Genomic DNA, 18,662 nt, shown 5'->3' with positions numbered 1-18,662 from the left:
TGATGCCTATGATGCTCTATTTGGGTGGATAGCCATAGAGGTGTTTCTTAAATGATAGGTTGGCGTCATAGTTAGCAGTGGTGCTGTACTTGTCTGCATTATATTTAGAGGTGTTTGTAATATTCGTCACCTCTTATGTATGTAAATGAAGGAGACAAACAAATAACAAACACCTCTCAATATAATGTGGTCCAGTTAATCACTACTTTTAATTTTGACCCATTTAACAAGAGCAATATGAGTTTCATAAGCAAGTTATGTTGGATTGAATTAGATTTACCTTTAAAAGTGGGATCTGAGTGTATTTTCCTGTGCGGGATAAAATCGTTTCTGAAATCAAGTTTATTTGCAGACGTTATTCAAATTTGTAGGCAGTTATGGAGTGGTTCCTCAACAATATTAACTTCTCTAACGTCTCCTTGACCAGATGGGATATTATGACTTAGCTGGTTACTTGTTGACATTAACAAAACAGATATCAACACTTTATAACAAGCCTAAGCTATAATACATTACAGACATCATACTGAGAGAAGTCTCTCTGTGGTCACTAGATTTAAGGATTTTTCTCATGACTTAAAGCAAACAAACTTACAGTACTAGAATGCATAATAACTGTAATTATATTACATTTTTAAAACTAAGAATGTATTACAACTATTGGAATTATTGTCAACTTCTATCCTTGCAAACAATTGTCAGTGCATGACCAGTAATTTTGAAGTATTATGTTACTTAAAAAATATTTATAATATATACTAATTAGGATGTTTTCACATTCTAGAAGGGAACTAAAGTGTTGCATGAGTTGTTTCTCAATCATTTCATCACAGTTTGATCTCTCGGCCGACTTACTGCAAACTGCACACATTTTCCATGTACCATGGAAGGCCCAGAACCATCTCCACCTCCACCTTGAATTTAAACTTTCTGTGAGAAAACATTCCCTTTTTCACACAGTAGGTACAGATATTGTGGAAATCTGTTAGATGTGCTGTCTGCTCTAACATATTTGCTCCAGAGTGATCAACAACACAGGCTAAGACATTATTACCTGTTGCTTGACACCAGCCACAGAGTGTCAAGTAATAATTACACAGAAAAGAGATTCATTCAATCTGCTGACAGCTTCTACTGGGACTTCACATTCTTGGCCTAGGGACGGCACAAAACTAGGACAACGACTCACCGTGGACAATGCTGTTAAACTTTCAAACTCTAAATCCTTTCCAAGAGAGAAGAGGAATAAATTGCCATTATGCCCAGTGTTTTGTTTAGCAGAAGATATACAGTGGCTTTATAAGGGTAAGAACATATAGCTTGTAAAGAACCAAGGTGTTTAATATACATGGAGAATATAGATATTTTAATCAGCTTGCCTGAACATTTGTAAGCAGGGAATTTGACCCAAACTGTGGGAAGATCACGCTGTGGGAAAAATATTAAAACCTAAGCTCTGACAATAACATGGTTTGCACAAAATATACATTAGCAGCTTAGGAATAGCCATAAACATGTAATTACTGAAAGTACCCCAAATTAAAGGGACGGTCACACAACCTTGCTAAGGCTGTTTTGGTCCAAGAATCAATAATTAAACGTGATGGTAAATAAATGTTATTGCAAAACTAGCTATCAAAAAAGTAAAAGAACCACGTGTTTACAAAGACTTACTAATAATTTACCACCACAGACGCCTGCTCTGCATCGACCCACCTCAAAGGCCCAATCCCAGGAGCTGCTGATATGTCAACCCTGTCTGTATTGACACAACAAGGTGCCGAATTATCGATATTGTCTCCATTTTAAGTGTGTGTTTTTCTGTTATGTAAAAGCAAATGTATCCTCTTTTGTGCTAAATAATTTACCAGAGATGGCTACAGACGCTGGAAGTTTTTCAAAATATGGCAAACTAAGTTTTCCTTATATATTACTGTATTAATGGTGGATCATAGAAAAAGCCGGAATAGACCCAGACAACCTTACTGGAAAAAATCTGTGCTGACCAAACTAAAAAGGCCTACACTCACTTTCCTTTTCCAAGCTGATATTTTCACAGCTGCAGCATAGAGAAAACTCTGTCTGGTTCTGAAAAGTGAACAGTCTGTGGCACACTGGTGTTATGTTTGTTCTCATTTCAAGGCTTCGGGATGGAAGTCCCCAATTTGTCTGTGACACACTGGGGGCTATTCAAGGTAATCCACAACTTAGGTGGCTTTTCTCTAAACTAGATTTTGATTGTAATGTTATTAAAATAATATTAGTATTAAAAAAAGTGGGAAATTATATGAAATGTCAACTGCACACATTTTTACTTTTTGTTTTACTTAATATGTTTCATGCTATGGTTATAATATAAATAAGCCATTAAATCAATCTAGAGGAGTGCAAATTGCTATTTTCCCATTAAAATTAAGTAGGTGTTTTACTAAATAAAAAATATTCTAGTAAACAAGTAGGTCAAATTTGTAAGTAAAAAAAGTGAACGTGTACAGTAGGCTACAAAGGAACGATGGGTACTTCCCTACACTAACCACGACCTTATTTCAACTCTGTATCTGTTTGATCTTCAAAAGAGCAGTATAGTATGATTAAAGTGATCTCTTCAAATGTATAATTACTTCCTAACAGCTTACTTCTTCATACAAAAACATATATGGTAAAACAGAAATAAAAAAAAGTTGCCCCATCCTATACACATACTGTATGAACCATATTGTGTCAAAAATCACATGGAGCCCTGAGCATCACCAACCAAATCTCGCGAGATCATGTCTGGAAGTGACGTTGAAGCTACGCCTTTTGTAGTAAAAGCTAACCAATCATATAGGCATCGCTGCTAGACGCATGGTCAAGGGCACCGGCTCAACTACATCAGAAAGCAGCAAGTAGGAGCGGTACCTCGTGTCAAAGGCTGTCACAGAAGAAGTCAGTGGGTCAAAGCTGTTCTGAGAAAAGAAGGTGAGAGTTTTTACCCCTCACATACAGCTAAGCTCTAACTAAGATGTGAAATTGTACTGAAATATAAACGTTACCGTGACTGGAGGAAGAACAGCTCCGTTTTACCTCAGAGAGATTGTTATCACATGGCAAATGTATGACCTGTTTAAGTTGTGTTACACTTATGAATGTAATGCTAACGCTGTAGTGTCCTAGCTTGTTACACAAAGCGTGCACCAGGCGTTGTTGTTTGAAGTCATGCCTCCTCTCATTATAATAATGCTCACTGGCAGGATACGGTAGTAGTGGCTGTCATGTTGCCGGGGCTTCATAGCGAGGGAAGCCGGGAGACACGTTCAGATAGTCCGGCTAGGCTCTAGTGGTCTACACAGTGCTGGGGTTAAAGCAGCTAGCCTCCCTGAATGACCCCCAGGGGTAACCGTGTCAGTAGGTAGACATTACACCGTCCCTGTGTGGACTGACCTTGACAGGCTTCAACTGTAGAGATAAGATATGATAACTAAAACAATCATAAATGTTACCTCCAGTCTAGACTGTTTACTTTTATTTTTACAAGCCAACATGCTGGTCTATATTTAGGTGAAAATATAAAGCTCAAAATGCTTTTTAGGGACTTTTTAAATTTGGTTGTGGAGGAAGTTTCTCAATGGTGATACAGTGTGATATTACTCATAACTGAAGATAAAAAAAACCTGTTCAGACTAACAGCAGGTGAAAAGCCAAACTGTCGCCTTTATTTGTTCTGCCAATGGGAATGAATTTGATTTTAAATAACAACCACAGTATAACAGGTTTAACTAGTTATTGAGTCAAGCAGTACAAATAAAAGTTCTGCTTTAGTTTTAAGTGTGTCTGTAGTAGAAGTAGCTACTTGAATCTATCTGAACTTATCTGAAATAAAGGCATATTGTGTTGCCTCCCTGTATTCATAGCTAGGGACCTCTATAGTGAAATTGACTACATAACATGTGTTTTGTATAAAAAAAGAAAACCCAGTTAAAAATAGGGCAAATCTGTCAAGTTGTGTCCTTTGCTTACAATACAACCAAGTCCTGTGTTGCTCCCTCCTTACGTTTTATTATTGTGAATGTCCTGCTTTTGAAAATCTGCAGGCCTAATACTTTGGATTCGCCCGCCTAACTGTTCTACTTTGGCCCATTTTCCCATGAGCTACTTGCAGCTTTTCTCCAATGTGACTCTCACATGATTTGCCACTGCACAATGACTCCTCCGTACGCTTGACCCTCTCCCCTTCTCCTCTCCTACTCCCCCGATCCTTGTTCTCTTTTTCTCACCGTTTCTTTTTGTCTCCCACACTCTTATCTTTTTTTCCTCACTCGATAACAACAATGTTTTTCTACATCTCTGGTCTCTCTGTGCCATGGTCCTTTTTCAAAGTTGGACAAAGTGTGGTCGAAACGGTGCATGTTGCAAGAAGCCTGCAGAGTTAGACTAATTTGTGTTGACAATGTTTGGCACAACATGGGATGGTAAAGGAATTGTTATGTTCATGATTACTGGGGATTTTTATGAGACACATTGGACAAATTCCTTAATGAAAGGAATTATCGAACTAATCAAATCTTTGAAAATGTGTTTTTGTTTGGCAATATACTTGTCAGTTTGTATTCTACAAACTTTTGGATGAACTGGATTTGGAATCATCAGTTTAGTCACGTTTAATCAAAGCTTGGGCTTTCAGCTGCAAGTTGTTGTTTTGCCTTAAATAAATTATATTAATGGTTAAACTGTTGAATAAGGATTTGTATTAATGTAATTGGTAGTTATAACATATCCGTATCTACAGATGTGATAGGTTTGTCTCTTTGCACCTCCAATTTCTCTTAATCTCGTACATACATAGATGCATTTTCTGCTTAAAAAACACTTATATTTAAAACTGTGTTGTATCCTGATGCTTTGTGTGCGTGTATCTACAGTAGTTGAGGCTCAACCACTAGTTGGACAGGATTTTTACTTAATTGTATAGTATTTGAATATGTGGCACGAGGATGTTCTCGCTGTACCAGGAAGAAGAGAACTTCCTGGAATTATAGTGTGATGTCTTTTAATCAAGTATATCTGATCATATCTCTTCATGCTGTACAAGACTTAGCCTACTTGCCTTTTACAGAAGTAAGCTAGGTCTTTAACAGCACAACTAGGTATTATATTAAAATCCCTTTGGCAAATTCATATATTATTGCACTGAGCAATTCACATAATGCAGTGTTATGTTACAATTTAACCTTTAATATGGTAGTGATTAATGATGTCAGCGTTTTTAAATAACTTAATTGGATGGTTTGCTAACAGTAATAACAGTGCATATTCAATAAAGTGTATTTAGCAACAAAGTATGATTTAATTTGTTATGTGAAGAGCTTTAACACTTCCCACTTATTTCACCCCCCCAATGACCCCTAACTGAGTTCACAATAGTTCTGTTTTAATGTTAGAACAAGAGTCTTTTTGCCGCAGTGAGCATCATTTAATATATGAAGCAATGGTTTTTAAAGGAATTTGTTCAGTAACTGAGCAGACTATGAAGAAACTACTTTTGCAACACGTCCGACCCTTGAAACCAGAGAACAGTTCTCTCTTCAAACACTGAGAATGATTTAAAAAATCTGACTGCGGGACTATTAGGACCTTGAAGTTAAACATATTTTGAAATTCAAGCTCTTAATTGGAAGCTGTTTAATTCCTATGCATTTAGCCGTGTCTTCCAATGGTTCATTGGTCCTGCTAACAGGTGAGAAAAGGCCATCTGTTCCAGACCATTTTTCAGTTCTTTTTTTACTTCAAGTGCTCAGTGTGCAAATAACCTCTGTCCAATATCACCTCTTGTTAAAGTTAAGGGACTGTGCTGACTCACCTTCATTAAGCACGCCTGCCTAACAGGTCATGTCTTTCCCAGAAGGGCGTGACTCAAGTTTGCTCTTACCACTATCTCCCCTTTGCACACACTTGGCTACAAATTATTCAATGGAGAGATACAAGTAGTGCCTCTTTGTGGTCATGGTTCGAGGAATGATTTACGCAAACTGACCCCTACAAGGACACAAAGCCCATGCTATCACGTGGAGATTTTATAGTGTCAAAAGTCTTGTTTGAAACTTTAGCTATCTCCTTCATGATTTGTATTCTGTTTTATAATGTTAATATCCATAGGTCTCTCAACTGAAAGAGAAGCTAATCTGATTAAAGTATTAAGGGCCGGTATGTTTGGTATGTAAGATTATAGACAGCTCTGCCCACCTTTACAGGGTAATTAGCCCTACAAAGTCTGGTCTGATAACATTTTAGAAGTCCATATTCTCCAAGCGTTGCAAAGCAAGTAATGAGGCTAGTAATTTCTTTAGTTTTTAACCTTTTTTAGGTCTACCGTACTGGGTTGTATCTCCCCTCAAGGTTGTAGAAGTCAATGGAGTCCTAGGGTTGTCTGAGGCCAGGGCATGTTCTAAAGTTAGCCGTTCACAATGCTTAACATAGCCAACGTGGTTTGCAGAGGTAAGTTATTGTATGGCTGGGCTCCAACATGACTGTATCCTAGTTTGAAATAGAAAAACACTTGGAGTTCAAGGTTAGGCTTTTTATCTATGCTGTGTCTATGCTAAACGCTGTTGGAGTTTTACAAGGCCCTTCTGTGGCAGTGCAAATGAGTGCCTCTACGTTTCTGTCCGCTTGGCATTTGCCCACACAAGCTCTCCTCACGCACGGCCCAGTTTGGGATCTCCTTCCAGCAGAGCTTGTATTTTAGCGCGTATGGATCATTAACAGTTTCTCTCTGATTTCTGGCTGCACTGCACACATTATAATTACTCCAGACAAGCTTGGCGTCTTTTTGTCTATTTTGAGTTTAACCCTGACCTTTAAATATTACAGAATAAACTGAACACATGGCGCACAAATATAGTTGTGAGCAAAATTAGACTTTGAATATATGGTTTGTAGGGATGCTCCGATCGGCAATTTTGGGGCCGATCGCCGGAATCAGTATCGGCCGATACCGATCGCCGATCCGATCGAGTGGGCGGGGCCTATGGGGATCTTCCATTTAAAGTGATGTTTAAAACTCAGTTAATGGGGCTCATTCACTGGCGCTTCCACAAACAACCAACATCATTATTACATTCAAATGAAGTACATTATTCAAGTTCACATTACATTTGGATAATAACACGGGAGAAATTAGCGGAAGTGCTCTCTTTTCCTCTCTCTCTCTCCTGACAGCCCGTCAGTATCTCATGCAGCTCACTGATCCAGTAATGAGTGACCCGACAGTGAAGAATACATATATTTATAACTAGTTTAGCTTGTTCCAGAGGTAGATAAAATAGTGAAGTGTGTTAGGTCAAACTCTTAGCGTGTGTTTTGGTCCGTCACAGCAGGCGGAGCTGCAGGATTTCTGCTTCACACACGTTGCATACCGCTATTTTATTGTCATTTTCAGACACCTTAAAATACTGCCAGACCGGTGAAGCCATTTTGGCGAGCTTGTTTTGCAGCGCACAGAGAAAAGTCTCATGTATTTTACGTCATGCGATCGGCTCTCGCGATCGGCATTTTTAGAGAGCACCGATCGATCGGCAGAGAGTGAGTATCGGCCGATATCGATCGGCGGCCGATCGATCGGAGCATCCCTAACGCAGCGTCCACACGGCGGCGTGCGTTGAAGCTTGCCGGTGAGCTTGTCTGAAACTCGACCAACAACCAATCACATGAATCTCCCATCCCGGACACACAAGCACGCGGTTTGATTGGCTAGAGCAGGGGTAGCCAACACGGTGCCCGCGGGCACTTAGTCGCCCGCAGGGGCAACGTGAGTCGCCCGCGGGGCATGTTCTAAAAATAGCTCGCCAAGACAATCCAAAATGTATAAAATACACAAAACAAAAAAGGAAATGTAATTAAAAGAATCTACCCTATGCATAAACGAAACCCCAATCATAGCGAACTCTATCTACTTACTACAACTCTATATCTATCACCCCTCCTCCCCCCACCCCCACAATGAATATCGACCAATCACGTTCTTGCTTGATTTGCGGGACCAGCGTTGCAGTCGGGAAGAAAAGCAATGTGGCACCTCCCCGCTGATTTTCCTTCTGGCAGAATCTACACAACACATCAGCCCCATTGAACAGCCTATCATGCCAGCCTATACAACACATGGGGGGCAGAGTTTTACTCTGTGTGTGTTGCAACTTGCATATATATTTATTGCACTTGACGCACACACGCGCATGGCGTAATCTCCACCTGGGACAGGGGGGAAATGTCCCCCGCTCTTTTCGAAATCCCGTTTGTGTCCCCCCACTTTACAAATATGTTTATTATTATTTTTTAACGCAAGCCGTCATCGCCACGGAGGAGCACACAGCCTCTGTGAGCGAGAGAGACAGAGAGAGAGAGCTAGGGAGGGAGAGAGGGGGCGAGCTAGGAAGGGAGAGAGAGAGAGGGAGAGCGAGAGAGAGAGCTCACCTTTATCTATTTAATATAGATAAAGTAAGAAATCATTCCAATGTGTACTATAGGACAGTAAAAAAAACAAAAAACAGTTTGAAAGGGGAGTGATTAGTAAAATATGCATAAATGAAAAGAAAGAATGTAACTAGGTAACATAAGATAAGAATAAACCAGTTTAAATGATTTGTTATTGGTTGTGATCATATTCTAAAGATGTTTGGATTATTGAAAAGTATACAGCTCCCTTTCATCTGAGTGTTGAGAGCTGTATCCATGCATTCATGTTGTGCTCAAAGTGTACCAGATTGATGCATTTCACTTCAACATGCCCCCGGACCCCCCTTGAGGAGGTGAGGACCCCCCTTGAGGAGGTGAGGACCCCCTAGAGGAGGTGAAGCCCGTCCACCCCCAAATAAAGCAGGTTAAAATAATTAAATTGCATACATGTTCTTTTAATAAACCCTGAAAACGGGTCCCACAGACCCAAACAGCACACAAAGGTTAAAGGTCAGCATATTATAATGTTAAAATGTGCTAAATATATACACTGCAAAAAACAAAAAAAAGAGGAGTAAAAGTAGCCCCCGACTTGTTTTATTTTTTGAAAGTAGCCCTCACCCTAAAAAAGTTTGGTGACCCCTGGGCTAGAGCTTGTACTGGCATATGATTTGATTGGCTGACGCTTCCGCCGAAGCTTCAAAAGTTGAACATTGCTCAACTTTTGAAGCGAGCAACGCGAGCAAAGCGAAGCAACGCTCCCACAATGCAGTTCGGCAAAGTGTGACGTCACCCCATTCAAAGTGAATGGGCAGAAGCGTTGAAGCTTCAACGCACGCCGCTGTGTGGACGGGCCGTAATGGTTTGTGCTTGAGCCTCCTGTCAACAAAGCAGTGTTTGAATCAGTCCAAAGGCTGAACCGTGTTGTAATGGTTTGACCTATATAATTATCTACTTGGCTAGATAAGAACAGGTTATTTGAGAATTTGTGTTCTGTTTTGTTGCTGGAGGTCAGACAAGATAGGAGGTAAAGAGCACTCTTATCAGTAAAATCCTCCTATACGCACACACAACAGTAGGAATGTCTGTCTTTGTAGCCTTAGCAGAGAAAAAAAACGTTGGAGGGGACACTTGTGATTTCTCTGCGTCCCGTTTTATACCGTCCCCGTCAATTGTTTATAATTTTTTCATCGACTTGGTACCAAATTATCGGTATTGAAAAAACATCCCACTCTTTGAAGCCACATTTGGGAAAACGATATCCTTTTAGCGGAAATACTGCCTTTTTTATTTTCCCTTCTTGATCATGTCCGGTGCTGATATTCCTTCACCCATTCGTATATATTTAAGAATACATTGTTAAAAAAATCATGAACAGAACTACATACAGCCAGGAGATTAAGATAAGGGCAAACAAGTACAATGATCTAGTCGTGTTATATGGCCTATTGTTGTCGAGTGATGCCCTGTTACCTGTTAGACAGCTTTAGTTCACACCCACATACGTGCTGTCTACACTGTTGCCTGGTGCATTAGTTGTAGAAACGTGGTGTTACTTTATACTACTTCTATTGTTAATGTCTCCTTTGTTCAAGCTATATTAAAAAAGAAAGCCTTTCCAACAAAGAGCTATTATGGCGAACAAGGAAGTGATGCCACTGTTATTTTTCTGTAGCATACCACTTGTTGTTCATTAGTTAATTCCCAAATGGGTATAAATGTCACTGCAGTAGTATAGTTTCATTTGGTGTTGATTATTCAGACCTATCACTTCAACTATGGTTGCAGTGAAGCTGAATATGGTAAGCCAGATGGGTCAAAACCTGCTTATTACTTTAACAAATCTCACAAATACCATCATTAAAAACCCCACACTTATCCATTTAAGGAATATCTCCACAATGGAGCGAGCTTTCTCACTTTCGATTGCATGATATAGCCCAGCGCAACACCTTCGTCACACATGTTGCCACTTGTTTGTACCATTTTTAGGCGATTTGTAATCTGTTCTAGAAAAACGATGTGTTATTTTTTTAGATTTCAAGAAGCGTATAAAACAAACAATGGATGTATTTTATGAACATTTATCCATGCTGAAAGTAGATTTAGATGTTTTAGGAGTGAGATAGAGATTATTATCTAATATATGCATCCAATGAAGCTTTCCATGAAGTCTGTTGATGATCAGAGGCTGTTGTTGGGGCTGCATAAACGTTTTTTTATTTTAGTTTTGTAGGCAGACCATGCAGGCCAGCCCGATGGTCACCAAGGTTCATGTTTTAATAGCATTTTTTCAAAAAAGCCCAGGCGAGCCTAACATGTGAAAAAAGGGCTTAGACCTCAGAGAGTTAAACTTGGGCCTGCGACCATAGTTTTACTGTATTTTGTACAGCGGAGGTTTGTCTCGTACTACATGCGGTGTATTTTGCATATCTCGGCTCGGACATAAACTCCGTAATAATAAATGTAGTCTACATTCCATAAGAGGTGTAAAACCTGAGAGCATTTTAAATCGCATTTGAACTAAATGCTTATACAATCTGTAGTTGTATTTGTATTGTTGATTTATTGTGTGAACGAGGCGATATAGAGAAGGTCACGTTAAGCTGTCATTATTAGGCTGTTATGTACTGTTGGAGTGGTAAGCAGGCCTATTGTTTTTGGATATTTGTGGAGTTAGGTGGCTATTTTTGTGTTTCTTACATTACAAACCCATGCCACATTTTGTAAAGCTTAATCAATAGTTGCATTGTATTTGGTGACCTTTGGAATTGGCTTATATAGTGATTCCGGCTCTGTAGTCGGTTGTATTCAGAAAATTCTCACAATTGTTACAAAAGAAAAACCCTTAGCCTGCTTTGGCAAAACAGCAGTAGAATGCCACGAAATGACTTTGCTGTGTCAAATATCAGCAAATCAATTTCCGCTGAGAGGACAGAAATTCTATACTGTCACATAGTATCTCTTATGTGAATTACATGTGCATTTTGGTTTGATGTGATGATTCTACTGATGGTTGTATGATTATAAGCAGGGGTGCACATAACTGGTACGCAGGTACGCATGCGCGGCAACAATCTGAAATGCGTACCGTCACTTGTGTCACAAAGCGCATTTGCGAGTTAAGTCGTTTTTGATCAAACAAAAGAGTTACGGGATTGTTGGCCCTCTGTAGCTGAAGCTCCTCTCATAACCAGCCTTTCCCCTGAGGGCCAACACATGCATAGTTCTTATTTCACTGATATGGCTATACTATATGAAAGAAAATATGTACAGAAGACTTGCATTTCAGGTCTTGTTTCTTCAGAAAAATTGAAACCCTGCTTTGTTTCGCTCCTCTTTGGAATTGAAGCTAGTTATTGTATTTTCGTGGCAAAGGAGTTCACATGGAGGCATGGTGTCTGTGTTGACCCCTGCTGGACACTGGTCTTTTGTGTAGGAACAGTGCTGCCTTTCAAGTTAGCAGAAAAGGAAACCCCGTGGATGTTTGGACAAGAGGTGGGACGTGTTCTTTGGACACCTCATTATTCCCAGAGGTGAAACGGTAACACTGTACACACTGTATTGAAATTAAACCTGAAAAAGTGAGTTATATTATACAACAAATCTATTATTTCAGTAAAACACACTCATCCCTTGAAAACCTGAAAATTGTTCTCCTGAAAAGCTTATTTTATGAATAGCCATCAAGTCTATAGGGGATTCATGTTTAATGGGACATATGCACATTTTCATGTTCATATTTGTATTTTGTGCTTCAAAAAGTGAGTTCTTTTCCTGCTGCACCCCCTTTTTCCACCCTTTGTCTGAAAACTGCTCTGATAGGTTAGCTAGCAGGCTCTGTTGTGATTGTCAACTGCTTAGGCTAAAGGGCGGGAAATCTCTATCACGTACAATGTGTTGGAGCGCTAGCCAACAGAAGCGCAAGTGTTACTAATGGCGCGTTTCCACTACACGGCCTCGCTCGGCCCCGCTCGGTATGGCTGGGCCTCGTTAGGACTGGCTCACTTTATGGCGCATTTCCATTACAGTTTAGGAACTGGGGTAGTATCTATAGTAACGCAGTGTAGGCGGAGCCGTGACGTGATCTTCAGAGGACCCCAGAAAATCAACACAGCCGTTAGCTGTTAGCACTCAGAGCTCACAGCTCCTCATATCTGTTCAGAAACTAGACAAAAGTTAAACAAGTACAAACCACAGACTGCCTGTGTCATGGTGAATACAGTCGCTGCTTTATTTATGTCTGTATAGGCCGTTGTTGTGAGCGTGGACGGTCGGAGCATATACTGCGTTAGCTTAGCCAATCTCCATTTAGAAAACACGCATTTTAAAAGGTTTTTCGCCTGCCGTCTGTCTGCAGACTTGACAAAGCATTAATTCATGGTTTTTACTAACCGGTATCAGTATGTTGTTACTTCGGCATCATTTTGAAACGTGTATTACAATTAAATCACGGTCAAATATGTTCATCTTGTTGTAGTTGTAGCCCCCTTGCCAGCGACGCTCTCTCTAGTTTAGCATACTCAGCCCGACTCAGCCTCGTTGTCTCTGGCCCTGGACCCGCGATTTTATGAGGCCAGAAAAACTGTGAATTAGGACCCGCCGGCCGGTACTAGGCCAAGTGGAAACGCAACCAAAGACGGGCCGCTGACGTCACAGCCCTCTTAAACCGTGCTCCGCGCTGTAGTGGAAACGCGCCAATAGTTATGTTACAGAAGTAAACAAAGGAGTCCAATGAGGCATTTCAGGCAGGGGGAGTGTGTGAGAGAGAAACTGACCATTTGCAGACCATTTACATGCACAAAAACGTATATAACTCACTACAGGGAAGGGGAAAACCCCAAAGAGCATAATAGGGACCCTTTAAGATTGAGTTTAATCTTTTCTTAAAGCCTCAACCACATAGAAAAATGACAAATAACCTATCTTTTGGCCTGACTCTTCACTAATTATATCCTTGTTTGTTTTCCTCTTTTAGATTGACGCAACCATGGACCAGGCAAGGTCAACAATATCTAAAATTGTGAGTATTACAACATAATACTTCATGCTTAATTTCCTTGTTACCACGTGAAATGAGTGTCATTATAAATGCCTGTATTGTATAATTTTAATGTTTTTTCATCCTGGGAACAAATCAATATGACTTTACCTCACCATGCTGAAAGGGTATCCTGAAGAGTGCAGTTATTGTTGCATATTATTTAAATGAAGCTTGAGTAAAACTGTACCACTTTCGAGTAAAGGAAACTGAAAATGAACCAAAATTACATTTTGGTTCCACCAATGGTGAACTACGTCAGACTTTTGGACAAATTACAACAACAAAAAAGATAGAAAGAGGGAGTGTTCTCCATTGTCCTCGAGGGTAGTCTCTCAAGGCAGCTCTTCGTACTGTACTTCTCATTCTCAGTCATCTACCATCATTCTATTGTAGCTCTCCAGAAACAAAGGCTTGAAGGTAATTCTGTAATATGCTTGTTTGACATTCTATATTTGTGCATATTATTGATAAAAAAATAGATTTTTGATTCTTATAGTCACATTAGGAGATTGTGTTCTTTCTAGAGTGTCTGCCTGAATGCCTAACCATGATTTTGAAGAAACCAAAGTCAGTTTGCCGAATGTAAAATGTTCAGATCACATCAGCGCACAGTGAATGCTACGCTAAGTTTGCTACTTTGAACACATGACAGAGAAAGGAGAAAGAAATGTAGAAAGAGTGAGCGATAATGAAAGTGAAATGAAACTGATACATAATGTGGGTGTTTTGCTACTTATTTTACTTAAAAATACAAATAAACTTAAATTGGTGCAGTTTATACAGTAGGCCAGAAGTTCCGGGGACTTTTTTTCCAGAAGCTAAGTAGTCGAATGATTTCATTGGAGAGGTCTTTCTGATGAATGCAAGCTTAAAGAACAAATCAACTCATCCTGGAAAAAGAGATTTCTCACAACCTAGCAAGATAAAAGTTGGTCCGTGTTACTTATTATCTAGGCATTATAAAGGATTTACATTATTAAAGTCATTCGCTAAAATTAGTTTGTTCATTTTTTATTTGACGCACATTTAGAAAGTAATACCAAATACTGATGTTGGAGCATTTAAAGGGGAACCTTTTATTCCAGCTAATGTCCTGCTTCCTTTTTTTAATAAAGATTAAACCCAAACCAAATAATAAACCCTATTTTCTCCTATCTTTCTCTTATCACAGTTTAACGGGGAGCCTCACTCCTACACACGTTTCAACCTGACCCAGAACATGGAAGGGGATAACAGCCAGGTGGAGATGAAGCTGTCGTCAGACATGGATGAGGACACAGGGGGCAAAGGCGCGGGAGAACACCTCAATCACAACTCCAACCGCAAACCCTACGTGGCTCAAAAGCTTGGGCGCACACCAAAGAACCTTTGCTTCATGGCCGTCGCCACCCTCCTCATCTTTATCATCGGTAAGAGGCCGCTGATTGAAGATTCTGCACCTTATAAGAAGTTTGGATGACTCTAAAACACCTTCGGAGTTCCTCTAGAATCTATCATGGGGCCACTCATTTTTTTTATTTCAATCTTTATCTTTCTATAGTGTTACAAGGAAACAGGGAAATCACACAGGATAAAACCAAATCAGTTATAGGCCGTTGTCTCAGATAGGTAAACTGATGTTTCTAGGACCCGCTCTAAGCCAATAGGCATGACAACTGGTGTCACCTACAAGCATTTATATCAAGTCAGCCTTTTGCATAAAATATTTGATGAATTTACTGCATTAGACGGGTGAAGTTTCTCCTGCAGTAAGAACTATACATTACAGTACTTTTAAGAGATTCTGACTGTGCAGTTTTGGAAGTAATACAATGCTACTGGTCAGTCCTTATTTCCGTCAGTGCTTTCAGTTCCTCTCGGTGCGCCTGGCTGTTCCTCATTTAAAGCTGCTGCTATTTACAGGCTACTTGATTGGCTACTTGGTTCATCGGAAGAAGGACTTGGCTCCCACCTGTGATGACTCCACGGTCATTTTTGACAACGGTGCTGACATCGAGACGGGTGCTGCCCCCCTCATGAACTGGGACAAGGTCAAAAAGCTGCTTGCTAAACAAGTCTCTGCAGACAAATTCGATTCTGTCTTTAGGTAAATATAAACCCCAAAGTTGCCTTTTTAAGAGTCTGGATTAAGAGTATCTCTTTAAAAGTGAGCCTTTTCCTGTTTTCTTGTCTCTCTTTTCCCCTCGTGTTTTATTCCCTCCTGTCCTAGAGAGTTTTCCAGTGACAACCACCGGGCCGGTTCTCTGAGTGATGAGGTCCTGGGAGAGAAGGTGGTCAAGAGGTTCAGAGAGTACGGGATGAAAACCTGGACCGACGAGCACTTTGTTAAGGTTCAGGACCCCCCAGCGTCTGGCTCCAACAGCTTTAGTTACAAGGGGAAGCAGGAGCGTCCAACGGGATTCCTGTCCTACAGTGCCAACGGAACAATAACGGTAAACTATAGGAGAAAATGAGTAGTGAATCCATTTCTATGACACCTGTGTCTATATTGCATTATAAACATAGTTATCATGTGTTATAATCTGTTGATTCCACTTTAATCTGTTAATTCCACTTTTATAGTTTTATTATAGTCTTAAGCACTCATAAATCCTCAAAATGCTTTGATACAATATGTATAACGAGTTGTGATTCATTATATAATGACTTCTAAAGTCAGTATCATAATACTTTATAATCGCTTTTCACTCACTGACACTTGTGTTGTTGCGTGGATCATATGTATTTCAATTCCCATAGTTGTAATACATTTCAAACATTACATTTCGGGGTGAAAATAATCATAAAATCTGCAAAATAATGAGTGCTAGTAATTTAAATGGCACAATAGATTATAATGTATTACAATTATAGCAGATAATAAAACAATATGACCCTGTCAAAGAAGGTAAGGGAGTGACCAGCTTTTTGAGTAATGTGTTATGATTTTAAAGCATTATGAATAAGTGCTTATAATGTATATAACTTGTGTGCTAAGCATTATAGAATGCATTTCATGAATTTATTCTGCATGAGGGTCATGGAAGGTATTACAGATGTTTTTTGTTTTTTTTAACTCAGAACTTTACACTAAATGCATTTATTAATCTTTGTTCAAGGATTCCGTCTTGTATGCGTTTTACGGGGAGGAGGAGAACTTGAGGTTGCTGAAAAGCCGTAACGTCAACATGACAGGCAGGGTCATGCTGGTCAGAACTGGTCGGATCAGCTTTGCTGAGAAGGTGGGTGGTTTGAGAAAGAAATTCAAGATGACTTAATATTACTTTGCGTGTGGATTTTTTACGAATTATTTTGTTGTGGACTAATCCTTTCCAAATCCTTTTTTTTCTTCTTCTTTCAGGTAGCCAATGCTGCCAAAATGGGTGCTTCTGCTGTGCTGATCTACCCAGATCCCTCTAAATCCTCTATTGGTGGATCCACTCAGCTCTATGGACATGTGAGTGTGGACAGTTCAGAAACATTTTGTTGGAAGATGAGACCCATTTGTGCCATATAGCAATTTATTGATGAGGCGTTCCCTTTTTGATTGTATCTTGTGATTGACTAGACTTTTAACAATTTTTGTTGGTCAATATTTTGTCCTGGAAATAATTGGATAAATGATATTGTGATTGTAGGCCAGTTTTATACACAAATAATTAATGATAATAACATAACATAATTTATGCAAGAAAAAAGAAGAATTTGAATTCTCTGCAATATTCAGACAATGGAAATGTAATGTATGATTTAAATATAACACAAAAAAACCCAACCAAACTAATAAACAAAATGGTGAACAAAACATTATTTATATTCAGCATGACAACTCTACTTTTCTTTCCTTAAAAACATGTTTCAAGTAGAGCCTGCAATTGTATGTTTAGCCCAAAAGATTAAGTCTTAAAACTAATACGTCATCATAAGTCTGATTTTTAGAGTTTAGAAGTTAATGTGTAAATTACCTTTTTTTCATATAGTATTCTTAGTTTCAAATGTTGACGTTTTAGGCTTGGGTTCAGGCTGCTGGGAAGACGAGAAAACATTATAAACCATATCTTTTGAGCAATCTTATCAATCGAAAACTCCTGTCTTTTCATCCCACAGGTCCACCTTGGTTCAGGGGATCCCTACACCCCCGGCTTCCCTTCCTTCAACCACACCCAGTTCCCACCCGTCCAGTCCTCAGGCCTGCCAAAAATCCTGGCCCAGACCATCACCCTAAACATGGCCATGAGCATTCTGCAGTATGCCTCAATACTCTGTGGACCCCCTGAAACAATGCACTACAGTTGACTCTGTAGCAGCTCACGTTAATATACATTTTCTTCACCCTACAGGCAGCTGGGGGGTGCCAATGCGCCGCAAGAATGGGAAAGCTCCAAACTTGGGGATGACAGCGATGTTATTACCTTGGGGGTCGACAACGTGCTCAGGGAGAAAAAGATAGTAAATGTCTTCGGGGTCATCAAAGGCTTTGTGGATGCAGGTACAACAAGATTTGTATCTAACAACAACGGGTACTGTGATTTCAGAATTCTGTGTATTGAATAAGAGTGATGATCGCGGCTCTGTCTTTTTGTCATAGATCGATATGTGGTCATCGGTGCACAGAGGGACGCATGGGGTCCAGGTTTTGCCGCGTCAACTGTCGGTACCAGCGTCCTTGTCGAGCTGGCACGCTCCATCTCAGATATGGTGGAGAATGGTAAGACTCAGTTGATTCAGCGATACCTGGTTATTCATTTTAGTTCATGTCAATGTTAATGTCCGGTAAATATCAATCACTCCGGGCACAATTTCCACTTTTGGCTACTTTAAAGACGTTACCGTTGTATGTGCCACAGAATATTTTTTTTAGTAAAGGGTTGTGTAAGTCACATGGAAAACAAGATGGGGAACTTTCATTTCATGATTGTGTGAGATGGTTTACTCAGTTTTTGGACCCAGTTGTGTTAAAAGGGGAAGACTACAGTGGGCTCTGTTAGGGATGAAGTTGTTTAGTAATCACCAGCGGATACGTGCGAGGGCCGACCAGTGCAAACGCGCTGCAACGGCCCAAAACACTGTTGGGAGAAATGCGCTGCAGCTTCAGAAATTATTCAGTTCTAAAAACACAAATGAGCCAAAACGCATGCAAATAAAGAAACGTCTTCACCAACTTGACAAAACATGCACATCGTTTAGTAACAGTGCTACATAAACAAGA

The 18,662-nt window shown here is 39.8% G+C and overlaps 1 protein-coding gene across 2 annotated transcripts in view; it reads left to right on the top strand.

Annotated features, from left to right (window-relative positions):
* Positions 1-2,833: 2,833 nt before the first annotated feature.
* Positions 2,834-18,662, top strand: part of tfr1a (transferrin receptor 1a) — a 30,246-nt gene continuing 14,417 nt past the window's right edge. The window contains exons 1-10 of one of the 2 annotated variants that reach the window (XM_034137951.1): positions 2,834-2,961; positions 13,409-13,453; positions 14,646-14,883; positions 15,377-15,560; positions 15,684-15,906; positions 16,573-16,695; positions 16,815-16,910; positions 17,561-17,700; positions 17,794-17,942; positions 18,042-18,161. In XM_034137951.1, coding sequence (XP_033993842.1) covers positions 13,421-13,453; positions 14,646-14,883; positions 15,377-15,560; positions 15,684-15,906; positions 16,573-16,695; positions 16,815-16,910; positions 17,561-17,700; positions 17,794-17,942; positions 18,042-18,161 — 1,306 coding nt within the window. In that variant the 5' untranslated portion in view covers positions 2,834-2,961; positions 13,409-13,420. Of the gene's footprint in view, positions 2,962-13,408; positions 13,454-13,823; positions 13,892-14,645; positions 14,884-15,376; positions 15,561-15,683; positions 15,907-16,572; positions 16,696-16,814; positions 16,911-17,560; positions 17,701-17,793; positions 17,943-18,041; positions 18,162-18,662 lie in introns of those variants that run through there. The other variant, XM_034137952.1, reaches the window with a different exon arrangement.

Source organism: Trematomus bernacchii, unplaced genomic scaffold (assembly GCF_902827165.1).
Source record: "Trematomus bernacchii unplaced genomic scaffold, fTreBer1.1, whole genome shotgun sequence".
Lineage (NCBI taxonomy): Eukaryota > Metazoa > Chordata > Actinopteri > Perciformes > Nototheniidae > Trematomus > Trematomus bernacchii.
This window is presented reverse-complemented; position numbering and strand designations above follow the sequence as displayed.